At 43.4% G+C, this 14211-nt stretch overlaps 1 protein-coding gene across 11 annotated transcripts in view; it reads left to right on the forward strand.

Annotated features, from left to right (window-relative positions):
• ADGRF5 (adhesion G protein-coupled receptor F5) overlaps positions 1-14211 on the forward strand; it is a 102487-nt gene that overhangs the window by 57207 nt on the left and 31069 nt on the right. For 7 of the 11 annotated variants that reach the window (XM_027601275.2, XM_027601274.2, XM_027601271.2 and 4 more), the window contains exons 4-8: positions 7285-7455; positions 9365-9541; positions 9673-9782; positions 11078-11136; positions 12201-12343. In XM_027601275.2, the coding sequence (XP_027457076.1) occupies positions 7285-7455; positions 9365-9541; positions 9673-9782; positions 11078-11136; positions 12201-12343 (660 nt within the window). The remainder of the gene's footprint in view (positions 1-7284; positions 7456-9364; positions 9542-9672; positions 9783-11077; positions 11137-12200; positions 12344-14211) is intronic. The other 4 variants (XM_027601272.2, XM_027601277.2, XM_027601280.2 and 1 more) reach the window with 2 other exon arrangements.

A 14211-nucleotide genomic window follows, 5' to 3' on the forward strand; every position in this document is an offset into this window, starting at 1 on the left:
GCACAAACACAGACATACATATGCATAAATATATATATGAGTTATTACTTTACAGGGTTGTTAAGATTAAATAACATTATGTACATATTATTTAAATGTTATTAGGGTTATCTAGAGGTGTATTTGATTTGGGGTTTTTCTTTAATTAGAAACACAGATTTATTTATAAAAATAACATTGCATTTGAAAGAGCCTGAAATATCCCGGGTACAGAGAAAGTCCCATATAACCCTGAAGGCAGGAGGAGGAATGCCATGAGAGGCAAATTAATGTTTTTGGAAAACTCTTTCAAAATTCTATTGGGGAAGAGAAGCCTGCACAAAAACCCAGAAGCCAGAGGCCAGAATCAGGGTGGATCTGCCAGTTAGAGCAGAGAGGCTTCTGGGGAGCAGAGGGAAATAAGAATGAGACAGAGCATCCAGTTATGTCCCGATGACATTAGGAGGTGGATTCTCCATCATCTGAAAGGCTGGCACAGAGGAAGGACTGATGGAAACCGTCTGAAGTGAAAAGTAGCTGGATGGTTGTGGCCGAATGAAGAAGTCAGCACTCGGGAGTCCAGCGAGGAGGCTCAGTGGCGTGGACCATCACTGGCCCTGGCCCCTCGAGGGAGATAGGAAAGGAGAAAGGGGAACGCTTGTGAAAGATACTACGAGAAGTGGATCAAATCTCCCACCTGCTCTGATGTGGGGTGAAGGGTAGCAGTGATCCTTGTGACACTCTGTGAGCGCACAGACCTGGGCGTCTGGGGGATGTGGAGACCAGAGGTAGAACCCGGAGCTGGAATGGAAATCTTATCTTGAAGGTTTACCAATAAGCTCCAAATTTAGTCTTAAGGGTAATCTTCCTAGGGGAGTGAGAGCAGAAGTTTCTTATTGGTTAGCAGTGACACAAATGCGTTCTCTAGGTCACTTTGTGAAGTTGCCCATGCCAGGTTTCCGAGCTTCACTGGGAATGTTCTTGGGCCCTGGGCGGAAAAGTCCTCATGGGTTCTTCTTTGGCTTCAAAAGGAATGGCTGATAGCAGACATATTTTCGAGAAAGGGAGATCCAGGGTGTCCTATCCTTGTGCTGGAGGCGCTTCAAGTTCATACTTACCTAGTGAGAGAATTGGGTTGTTGGCTGCCAGTGTGGGAATTTCAATCTTTCTGCAGAACTGGCAGCCTCAGCGTGTGCTGGCCCTTTTTCATCCAGGTCCAGGAAATGCTGTGCATTTTCCAGGTTGGGGAACAGATTTGGGGGTTTTTGTGGCCTTAATCTTCCTTATCATAGCATGTGGCATTTAGTGTACTAAGCAGGTGGAGGTGGTAGCAGAGAAAGATGACAAGGTGCTCTCAGCCTGGTGTCTGGGTTTGGTTTTAGGGTTGACCTTCCGTGTGTTGGGAGTGCTTCTTGCTTTTAATTTCTGATCAGTGTGGTGTGTCTGTTTAACCATCTCAAAGGTGAGACCTGATTGGAATAGCATTAGCTTTTCTTGACCTACCAGCAGACATCTGCATGTCATATAACCATCACATTTATCTTAATTCATATTCTTATTTCTACCTGCTATTTCAGACTGGTTACTATATGCCAGACAATTTGTTAGGGGTCTCCACACCAACTTCCTAGCATCAGTTCTGCAAAAAATATATTACCGCTGTTTTACAGATGGCAAAATGTGGCTCACAAGGTTAAATGGCTTGCCCAGGAAAGAAGGTATTCCACCCCACCTCGCTCTGGCTCCAGAGTCCATGCTCGTGGTACAGAGTTCTAGTTTTCAACACGTGTTTCTGGTTTTTGCCGGTGAGATTCCAGTCCGTGATTATTAGAGCAGCTTCATAGGGTAAAGAGTAAGGAGCACTGCCTTCATCTTAGTAGGAAAAGAATTTTTATATGGGACTGACTTTGGTGACTTGGGTATATGACAAACTAGTAGAATTGATTACTTTCTCCAGACTTTACAGGCCAGTGTTCCATGACACACTGTGCCACCCATGTTCCCCTCCATTGACACCTGCCAGTGAGCCCCAGCCTGGGGTTCTGGTAGTTTCCCCTTGCCTGAACATGATCCTCTGACTATCTGCTGACAGTGGTACAATAGGATACAGGTGCTGCTGCCAAATTTCTACCTACTAGAACATATTAAGAAACAAGCGGAAGAACAGGAATCTTTTAATATTTACCTGCTACAGGACTAAGGGTGAGAACAACAGAGCCAAATCTTCAGTGATAAAGAAGTCTTGTCCCTTTGGGGCAACCGAAAAATCACATCAACCTCATTTGTCTTGTGTGAAGTCAGCAGCCTTCGTTCTTTTGCAGGTGGGAGATTAATTTACACATAGATTTAGCCTCCAACTTCTGAGAAGCCGTAATTCCCATTAGAGTGGCCCGGCAAAAATAGGATTGTTTGCTTAAACAGCTGTGCTTAAGACCCAGAACTACTTGTCTCAGTTTGTGGCCAACTTTCCAGAAATGTCTCTTTAAGATAAGTGCAGTGTGGCGGGCAGCAATTTCTGGGAAAGGAGAGGGGAAATCCTGTTTGGTCTGTCTCTGGACCTGCTTATAGGCTCCATCCGTCGCACGGATGACACCTGGAATGTGCTACCTTCCACTGGGGGCACCGGTGAGTCAGAAAAGTTCAGGCAAACAACACTAGGCCACAGAAGCCCGAGAAAAAGCAAACACGTTAAACTCTGGAATCAGATGGTCCAGAGGCAGCCGAGGAGGAGCACAGAAAGGGCCTCTTGGGGACACATTCACACAGAGGTGGGAAAACCTTCCTCTGTTCCTCCTGAGTCCCTTGTAGCCTGGAGCAAGACCAGGAACATCACTCTCCCCAGCTCTGAAGTCCTCGGAATTGGGAGAGGTCAGGCGAGCAGGATTTGGCATTTTTATCCCAAACTGTGGGCGGAGTGTGCCTCTGGTCCCATCCACCGGCAGGTCACACTGACACCTGAGCAGCTGAGCTACGTTCCTTAAAGTCAGACACTCGCCCTGCGGCTGTACAGGGACAGGAGGCCCGGTGGCAGCTCCGTGCGTCTTGCCTGTGGGGCCGAGACACTGGAGACCAGAACGAATGACCCGGATGGGGCGGGCATCTTGAGTTTCCTCGGATGAACTGTGGAAATCCGCTGTCTCAGGGCTTTTATGCTTATTTTCTCTTCCGGGGGGAGTAGTCCCCGAATATCCACAGGGCAACTCCTTATTTCATTTGCATCTTTGCTCAGCGTTTACTGCTTTAGAAAGGTCTTGTCTAACCATTCTACAAAAAAATCCCACTCTACCCTCAATGTGCCTGCCACTCTGTTTTCTTACCCTGCTTTATTGTCTCCATGCCCTTCAGAACTGCCCGACACTGAAGTTTCAACTTTTACCTCCTGCATGAAGACAGACAATCCATGGAAGTAGAGCTTTGCCTCTTTTATTTACCCCATGTCCTCAGCACCTGGCACAGTGCCTGGGAAGTAGGCACTTAATAAACAGTAAACTTACTATGAATCAATAAATCAATAAGTGAAGGCACAAGTGAATAAACCTAGCAAGACTTAATGTCAAAATCCGAGTGCCAATGGCAATGGGTCACACTGTGTTCTTCCTCAGTGTGGATTTCTAAGACATTTATGGTGCTGAAACAAATAGAACAACGTTTTAGATAATTCTTCCGTTTATTATGAATAATTTTGCCTTTAACATGCTGTTATTTTAAAATTTACTTTGAGAATTGCACACTAGTTCTAAAGACACGTTTAATTATAAAGCTTATTTTTTTTTCCTTTTTACACAAAGGTTTATAAGGGGTTTACAAAACGATCACCTTCATTATCGTCTTCCATTGGAATTGTGGTAGGGAATGGTTAAAATAAAATGGACTTTGGAGTCAGGAAAATGTGGTTTCAAATCCCAGTTTTAACATTTGCTATTCAGGGGACTTCACCCCATTAAACCTCAATTTTATCATCTGCAAAATGGGTGTATACACATTCTCCTCATGACCCCGGAACCTACAGGGCAGTGAATAAGTGGCAGCTACTATTATGATTATTACTTTTATTATGAGCACTTTTGATCCATCGGGTGTGACTGAAGAAAGAGGTGAACACGTATACTTGGAGACTATCTAATTGCCCCCATAGGTGCGGGAGGCATCTAGGAAAAAAAAAAAAAAGCAAAGCAAAAACAAAACAAACAAACAAGAAAACACACACACAACAGAAACAAGTTTAGGTGCCAATATTGGCTCTCTAGGGTTACCTTCTTGGTTTCCTCATTTGGATTAAAACATTAAATCCCAAACCTGCCTGATCACCAGGATCACCAGTGGGAATTGGAAAAAATAAATACAGATTTCTGGGCCTAATCCAAAAAGATTTTACTTTGGCTCACCTGGATTGAGGCTCCAAAGTATCCGTGTGTGTTGCACTCCCTCGGTGTACATAATCACCAATCAAGTGTGTGGACCACCAAAATAGATGACTTCCAAGGGCAAGCCTATAGTTTTCTGAGTTATTATGGTGTTGTTGAGCCTGTTCTGAAGAATTGACTCTTGTCATGCTGAAGACGTTCCTTCTCTAGTAGAGGTCCCACATCCATACCAGTCTCTAGGGAGAAGTGTTGTTCAGGTGGAAGGTTATTCTGAAACTTCTTTAGAAGTTGAAAAACATAAAAGGTAGATGAGAGGAAGAGGTTCTTGGAGGCTGGTACTTTTATTACAGTTGCACAAATCCCCTAGAAGAGAATTTGTTAAAGTCACAGGAAGTGATGTTAAGTATGTTAAGCTTTTGGCTCAGCTCCTTGTAAGGTCTCAGCGGAAGGACCGCCTAGGTTTCAGTGGGGAATGAGGACATCGGTGAATCACCATGTGCTTCCCAGGCACACGTTTGTCCTGAAATTATGTCTGAAAAGAACACAGAGAAGTGGGCTCAGAGATGAGCAGTAGGAATGGCGCTCAGGCAGGGGCTGATGCCATGCTGGGGTCAGAACCTGGGATGCAACATTGCAGGTGATGAAGTGGGGGATGTGGTATTGTTATTGACTTCACTCTTCTAAAAAGTCCTACCATCTAGGATATCCTGTTTACATTCATGGGAGGAGATAGACTGCCTACAGCAGAGAATCTTGGAGCTGAATCTGCTGAAGGGTTTAAACATGGCTGCATTAATTTTCAGGAAAAAGAATGTGCTCCAAGGCAGACATTCCTTGTAAATATCATGCAGCCACCCTCCTCACAAATATTCCCAGCAGGCCCCATACCGTGTCCAGAGTTAGGATCACATAAATTAAGATTAACAGTTCTTCCAGGAAGCTTGTTTTCATCACAGAATCATTGGAGAATTAGAAAGAAAACAGGAAATTTGAGGCATTGCCATGGTATCATGACAGACTGTGCTTCTGCACTGGGTTTTAAAAGTCACTTTGTTCTACTTGTAATTACATTTTTATAAGCAGGAAATATACCTTAAGATATATTCTTAATTTTAAGAAAATTGGCAAAGACTTTTTTTTCACAGTTTGAGTTAATTACAGCAAGTTGAATGATGCATGTCAGAATGAAATAATTCTCAGAAAGATTGATGAATAAAACCAACCTTCTAAGACATAGTTTATCACTATAAGTAAACAGATATTACAGCTTTCTACAACAAAAATTTATTCATTGGCATTTCCCATCACAAACTTACTCTATTTTAGTGCTTCTCATCAATATTCCTTGGGAAATTTTAAACAAATCTGGCAATATTGTGAGAAAATTCTTTGCCCTTTTAGAAAACAGACCTAGAATTTTAATTTATGGCAAAGTATACGACATACTTCCAGATTTGACTTAAATTTTAAAATAATAGTTTTGTAAGTATTCACTAACCTTTTCCTTATTTGACTGACAAGATAGAATAAGCCACAACTTGTCTTCTCAATTCATCTGTGTAAAAAATTCTCCTAGTCTTTGAAGGTTCCATCATAAGCTATGAAACTAGCCCTTGGCTTCTGCTCCTGTTATGTATTTCAGCCAAGAATGAGCCAAAGATTCTGGCAGTGACAGAGAGGTGAATGTGTAGCCCCGTCAAGAGGGTCACAATTTTAAAAAGAACTGATTGGGCACACATTTATTATGTGGTGAGCTCCATTCCAGATGGAGTAAAGCCATGAGAACTGAAAGAAATAGTTCCTGCCCTTAAAAAGCTTACAACTAGTGAACCAGACATAATGTAATACAGAAAACTATGAAAGAATATTCTGGTATGTATATTGTCTGGCTTGCCTGTGGTGGGTATGTGTTGGACATCAAATGGCATTTAGGACGCCAGAGAGTCAATCAGCCTGGAGACAATTTGGAAAGGCAATGAAGAGCTGGAGATTTGTGAATTTTGCTTTCATTGAGTACCTATCATGTTCTGGACACCAGAGATACACAGTAAGAACTAAGAGCCCATGCTGTGTGCATAGGCGAAGAGCAAAGGGAATTAACTGGATGACTTTTCCTGGAGGTCTTCAAGCCATGCCTAGTACAGATCTCAAAACGCACACATGTCAAGTGAATGGTGTTGGAAACACACTGGCTCATTCCTCTGAGTCAGGACCATGGCTTTATTGTTTAGACGGTTGCCAAGGTCCCCCTGCTAGGTCTCCCTGCTTCTATTCTTGCCCCTTCCGGTCCAGTTTCAACACAGCAATCCTTGACCTTGGACACCAAGGAGGGTGAGAGAACGGAGAGGTAGGACAAGACTTGAACTTAGCCTGTGAATCTCTCAAATGGCCAGAGACCACTACACTGAGACCAGACAAATCGGTTGCCTTCCTCCGTTAAATGGTAAAGTCATGGGGCACCTGGGTGGTGCAGTTGGTTAAGCATCAGACTCTTGGTCTCGGCTCAGATCCTGAGATCAGGGTCCTGAGATCAGGGTCATGAGATTGAGCCCCGCATCGGGCTCTGCACTCAACTCGCAATCTGCTTAAGATTTTCTCTCTCTCTCTCTCTCTCCCTTTCTCTATGCCCCTCACCCCCACTTTCTCTCTCTCTCTCTCTCTCAAATAAATAAATAAATCTTTAAAAGAAAATAAATAAATAAATAAACAAATAAATAAATAAATAGTAAAGTCATAGAGAGGGAACACCATGAAGGGGATGTTTGGTGGTATAAATTGACAAACTTCTTTTTCTCTAAAAAGGTTCATTAGAAATCCCTTAAGGCTGAAATGTCCAGCATTCACATAGTCCCATTACTGCCTTTAGATGTTGAACTGTCCACCATGGTCCCTCTCTGCCACCCACAGTGAGTTCTCACAGCTTCCTGTGCTTTCCTTTCAGTAGCCTCAAGTAGCCCAGCAGCTGAAGAGTATACCGTTGATGTGCAGATCAGTTTTGAAAATGCCTCCTTCCTGGAGCCTATCAAAGCTTACTTGCACAGCCTCAGTTTCCCAATTCAAGGGAATAGCACTGACCAAGCCACCAACATTTTAAACATTGAGGTGACAACAGGTGAGTCAAAGACCCATTGCTTCAGAACAGAGGGTGGGGTATATCGGGAGAAAGGCTGTCTGCACTCCTTACTATTAGAGCAGATTGTACTTAGTAGGCAAGTGAAATGACCCAAAAAGGCTTGAGGTATGATTTTATGACTTCATAGCATTCCAGAATGAGGCCCCTATTGGCAAACTCTGCAGCCAGTTTCCTTATTTCAAATGGTGACCAAATGTTTGCTTGGTGGCTTGTGTATTGGTTGTCACAAAATATGTCCCAAGATACTGCCAGGTCCTTCATGACCAACTATGGGGTTCCATTCCTCTGGGTAATCAGTGGGTACAGCAAGGACTGGTTCAGGTATTAATAAGTGGCAAGTTCCCTTCATTCTGGCATCATAGGTCAAGAAATAGGAACCAGGTACATGCCTGGATTGGAAGCAAGACATAATATAGAAACCCCCAGGCTATGGGATTGGACTTTCTGGTCACTGCCTCCCTTTTGAGGATATGCTAGGTGTCCTACTTCTCAGACACCATCACCTGGGAAGCTATGATAGGGGACTCCCCCTTGTCCTAAACAAAGTTATTGTCTTGCAGGCACTAACAGATGTTGGATTTTATGATTCTGAAATGGAGGCAAGCATAAAATTCTTGCTTTTCAAAAATTGTTTTTAATTCTCAAATTTCAAATAGTCATCAATATCATCTATGCATTCCAGTTTTTTATTCTTAGTATATGCTAGAGGAATATAGTTGCTGAAATGGTTGCTTCATAGCTCCTTTTGGGTGCCACTTCCCACCAATGCTGAAGAACAGAACTGCATCAGTGTTCGTGGGTTCAGTAGAGCTTGGGTGTCCCTCCTATTTCGGGAACAATGATTTGATGGCTTTCCTTTGGGTAGTCATTCTTTGGACCTTTGCCTAGGAGCTGATTCTTAGAATAGACAGCTCCCAGTGTTATGACTTTGATTGAATTTTAGGAATAAATTCAAAACACTCTGTTTTCAGAGCATTTTCCAATGTCCCCAGTGGGATTAGCTACTATTTTGGTTGTTCACATTTGACTAGAAATGTAAAAGGCACAGTCGTATTTGTACTCTGTATTTGTTATCTTTTGCTGCTTAACATATTAGCCCAAAACTTAGCATCTTAAAACAATAAACATTTATTGTATCATATAGTTTCTGAAGGCCAGAAATTCAGGAGGAGCTTATCTGGGTGGCTCAGGCTCAGGTTATATGAGGTTGCAGCCAAGCTGTCAGCCAGAGTGGCAATCCTCTGAAGGCTCAACTGGGGCTGGAAAATCCACTCCGAAGCCCACTCATGTGGTTGTTGGCAGGACCCAGCTCCTTAGTAGCTGTTGGCTGGAGACTTTTGTTCCTCACCATGTCAGTCTTTCCATGACATGTCCTTATGCAGGGGCAGCTGGCTGCCCCCATAGCAAATGATGAAAGAGAAGAAGAGAGAGAAAGAGAGAGAGAGATCACAGAGGAAAGCCAGTGTCTTTTATATCCTAATCTCAGAGATGATATATCATCACTTCTGCCATATTCTGTTGGTCGCACAGACCAAGCCTAGTACAGTATAAGAGGGAGTTACAAAAGAGTATCAATACTCAGAAACGGGGGTGGACAGGGGCCATCCTGGAAACTGGCTACCATACACTTCATGTCCAGGAATCTGTTCATCATGGTATCATTGTAGGCATCCCCTAAGATAGTCAAAGCCATCATTCTTTAGGTGGCCGTGCTTGATAGCATGGTGATGCATAATGGGAATCACGTGAATCTCATGTAATACCATTGAACTTCCCAGAGGGCAATATGGAGTCAAGTTAGGATTTTCTACAAGTATAAATACTTACAGTCTATAAATGTAAAGGTGGTGACCACCTTCTCTCTTCTTACTCTTCTGGCTAATGGTAGTCTGCAGACCTACTGGGAATGAAATCTGGTGCTCCTGTGAGACAGTCTATAGGTGGCCTCAGGAAAAGTGCCTCCAAAATCTCACTTGTCAAGAGCATGACAGTGTCCCTGCAGGGCATCACTGCAGTTGCCTTAAAGGATTACCTCCCAAGGGACCTTTCTGCCAGCTCCAAGGAGGTAAGTAACTGTTCATTAAATGATTCTTTGTTGAGTGGCTATTTGATACCAACTCAAGCAAATGTTTCTCTGTTCTGTGTGTATTCACCTGCTAACATGAGATTTTAAAATGTTGCCCTGCGTTTTTTCAGCAGATGTTACCCTAAGAATGTCAGTCAGACTCAATGTGGGCTTTCAAGAAGACCTCAAGAACACTTCCTCTGCTCTCTATAGGTCCTACAAGACTGACTTGGAAACAGCGGTAGGTTTTGGCCCCGGGAACCTCTTAACCAACAAGCTTTGGGCTGAACTGAATCTGTTGCATTTACAGTGGATAAATTGCTTGGCTTTGTCGGAATTTATGAATGTGGACCTCAAAGCTATTCCTATACCTCTGGGATGATGAATTAAGAAGTGCTCAAATCAAACTGTGTTCGGGGGATGATTTGACATCATCTTGACCTATAAGTAGAACTTCTTCCCAGGGTAGAATTGAGTCAGAGAAGATTTGGTGACATCAGCTCATTGAATCCTATTCAAAGGCCCAAGAACCTGGTCTAGAAGTGCCTGATGGTGCATTTCTATTTGTTTTCACACACTACCTGGATGAAGCCCCTAACATCTTTTGGGCAGATCAGCCTAAGGCTGTTACTGAGGGTTTCAAACCATTCTATATTAAAAGTACCGAGGCATTCTCACTTACGACAGATTTAAATTTACTCATATAAAAATAGAGAATATCCCCTGGGTGTTAATTGTGTGCCAGACACTATTCTAAGTGCTTTACATTGGATTAATTCATCTGAGCCTAAATGCTTTGCTCGAATTAACTCATTTGGAGTAGAGCTTCCCAATTGGTGCTACAAATTATTACAAGTGGGCTGAAATAATGACTTCCCTTAATTTTCTGGGCAGCCAAGCCCCTGCCTCAGGCCAGGAGCGCCTCCACTTACCCTTCTATACCACAGAAATTATTTTCATTTCCATGGGTGCCATGCTGAAATGCTGAAGAGCTCTTGGACATCTGATTTGCATATCTGGCATGTAATAGTTCTGCACAGCACAAGAAGCTTCCTCTCTCTCTCTCTCTCTCTCTCTCACACACACACACACACACACAGCACACTCAATTATATACCTTGGAGGAAAGAGAGAATGGCATATTAATCTTCAGATCCCACCCACCCATGTACCTGGCACAGTGCTCTGCACCTACAGTGCTTTGTGTATAACATCTGCCTGCAGATGTGACTTGAATCAAAATGAGTCTCCTGTGGATTGGTATTCAGAGAAACCTCCCCATTTTCTTTGCTAGGCATCTCCTTGAGTAAAATTTTTTGCACATGTAATCTGGTATTTGCTTCTTGGAGAACCCAGCCTGCAATAGGCAGACAGGAATTACTTCTTCAAAGATCTGCCTGTGCCAGCACTATTAAAATATATAGGAGAAGGGTTTAGCTGGGGTCATAAAGAATATGTGCTTTTTACTCGGCTTTAAATCTTTTGACTTATCTCTCACTGGACCTTGATACGATGACACTTGTCTTTGTTTTCCAGTTCTGGAAAGGTTACAGTATTTTACCAGGCTTCAAATTGGTGACTGTGACAGGGTTCAGGTAAGAAGATGTAATCAGGGGGCGGCTGGGTGGCTCAGTTGGTTAAGCATCTGCCTTCAGCTCAGGTCATAATCCCAGGGTCCTGGGATCAAGCCCCGCATCAGGCTCCCTGCTCAGCGGGAAGCTGGCTTCTCCCTCTCCTTCTTCTACTCCCCCTGCTTGTGCTCTCGCTCTCTCTCCCAAATAAATAAATAAAATCTTGAAGAAAAAAAAAGAAGCTGTAATCGGGTCATTTCTACCCAATGGCAGAGACCAATATGTTAGAGAAGGAGAAAAAGCCCATTAGGGGGCATCATGTGGGCACACAGCAGGAACATTTTGGTAGAAGTGAAGACAATACCAGGTTGCTGGGGCTTAAAGAGGGAGACAATGGCTGAGAACAGAAACTTGCTCTCTAGAGATATACCTACTTAGATGGAAAGTGAGCAAAAGCCTTGTGTTTATTCTGTGCATGCAAAACTTTTGCAAACAGATACGGGGTAAGTTTGCAGTCTGGTGAGTTCTGAGTTATAAAAATGAAATAATGTCATGTATGATGCCTTTATTCAAGAGAAGTCGTCCGCCAGCCGCAAGCACACAGTTGCACGCTGCTGTGTGAATGGCTCCCCCTGGAGTTGGGCACCGTGGCGGCCGTGAGCGGGTTAGCACAGGGTTTCAAAAAGTTAGTTGCCAATTTTAAGAATAAAGAATGTTCAGGGAAACGTTCAGGATTTTGGCTTCCCTTAACATTCAGCGTATCTGGTACCCCTGGGTCAGCATGGCCGTGTGACAATAGTCTCTGCGTTGTGCCTGCCACCCTATGACCAGCTTTTGTGATTCACTCCACTCATTCCTGTCTGGCTGTTTTGTTCATTTATGTCACCTGTCTGCAGCTGTTTGAATGTGTGAGCCCTGCCTCGGGCTTTCAACTAGAGTTTAATAACAGGTTGATTAGAGTGAACCCTTGAAGATAGAACTGCCCAGGCTGTTCCTGCCATTTTGTTTCTCCCATGCAAATACACCATAAGGATCTAGACTCTTCCAGGTCAGTCACTGCCTTACTAAACTGAGTGGTCTCCATCCAGGCCTGGAAGTGTGGTTGTGACATATGAGGTCCAGACGACAACACCATCACCCGAATTAATGCATAAAGCAAACGAGCAAGTAATGCAGAACCTTAATCAGACCTACAAAATGGACTACAGCTCCTTTCAAGCAGTTACTAGCAGTAAGTAGGACATCTGCACATTTTTCCTGTACATGGATTTTATTTAGATAAAGTAATGGTATTTATCATTATGCTTAAAACTAGGAAATTCCATTACAATGTCCTCCATGGACAGAGACTGCCTTGTTCCTGACACAGAGACTTATGTGCCCACTGCCCCCTCCCCATCTGAGGCGCCAGTGCAGAGCCTCCCAACCAGGCTAATGTCACTGCAGTTGGAAGGGGGGGTTGAAGGGTTGAGAGAGATTTGACCAGAGGGTCACAGAGCCATCTGGGTTTATGGATTCTTAATAAAAAATTAGAAGGCCCCAAACATCCAAAAACTAACATGGAGGTGGGAGTTGGGATATTCATGAAATGCATTGATACTAAACAATTGATAATGTTATTTTAGAGCAGTAGTTCTTGAAGTGTGGCCCCCAGACCAACAGCATCAGCACCACCTGGAAACTTGTTAGAAAGATAGATTCTTAGGGCCACCCCAGACCAACCAGGGCGATCAGTGTTTCAACAAGCCCTCCAGGTGGTTCTGATGCACGGGAAAGTTTGAGAACCCCTGCTTGGGATCACCTAGAGCAGTGATAAAATCCTGGGGTGTTAGATGTTCTCCCCCATTTTACAAATGGGTACAGAGTTGTGTTCTGTTGTGTCATTAGGTGGGCGGACCTATTATTAATTGGGAAATAGCCCGCTGGGCAGAGATTTGGCAGGTAAGAATTTGCTGGTGGATGTTCTAGCTAACTCCAGTCCATGGTTCTGGACTCAAGGTGATTCCTCCTTGGAGTGGCACTGTCCCCCAGCAGGGAGGGCCCTGAAAGGACTGTTTCAGGCACACCTGGGAGAAAGGGCACCCCTTCTCAAGGGTTAAGCCATCCTTACAATAGGTTTATAAGTTTTGTCTTTACATTCTTCGGTATTGTTAGACACCAGATCATTTTTAAAAACAAAATATTGAAAGATACATACATAATTGTAAGAAGGTGCTATAACATAAGCAAGAGAAAAAGCAAAATAAAAATCCAGAATACATAAGACAGCAACACAGGTGAAAACTGGAAAATTAAAGAAAGGGGAGTAAGTGGCCTAAAAGTATGGGCTCCCATGGAAGGCACCCAGCGATGCTACTCCCTCCTGACCCCCAACACCACCCCCAACCAACACGGTTTACCCCGAAAAATTCCTTATGTTTATGGTTCTGACGGCATAGGTGAACATCAGGCTCTAGCCTAGGTAAGTTTTGGTTATGATTACTCCTTCCCCCAAATTTCAGTTCTGTTGAGGATAGTCAACCATTTAAAGGAGCCGGTATCTAGCAGTGTTACTGATCAGCGGCTGACTGTTGGTCCAGAAACATGCTGCTGACAGTACGGTTCCCAAAAGTGCTTTGGAGTTTGTGGCTTATCCTTCCAAAGAGCAATGAAGTCATTGTGAATGGAGCTCAACACCATTTCTGCAGAGCGTCTGCATCCATCTCTGCAACCATCTCCTTGGAAGACCAGAATGATTCTGTGATATGCACAGCTTCCGAGCAATAAACAGGAACGTAGGTCATGTACATTTCCACGGGAGAGCTCCCCCATCATCCGGCTCTCCATAGCGTTACTGCTATTTACCTAGGGTATAAATATCCAAAAGGTCAAGAGACTGGGTTTTGTTTTGCTTTAATTATAATTATTACTGGGGGGCAGAGAAGAGGAAGAGAACAAGAAAGAAAAAAAGCTGAATGAATGAGTTGGTATCAGAAAGTTATTTTAAATCGTTATGAAATACGGAGAACACAGGGCAATCAATGTTCAGAATATTTCCATTTATTTGGTTGTGTATTCATCCTCAAAATAATTAATGTTTGATTAATTAGCAGGGGCGCT

This window comes from Zalophus californianus, chromosome 7, assembly GCF_009762305.2.
Source record: "Zalophus californianus isolate mZalCal1 chromosome 7, mZalCal1.pri.v2, whole genome shotgun sequence".
Classification (NCBI taxonomy): domain Eukaryota; kingdom Metazoa; phylum Chordata; class Mammalia; order Carnivora; family Otariidae; genus Zalophus; species Zalophus californianus.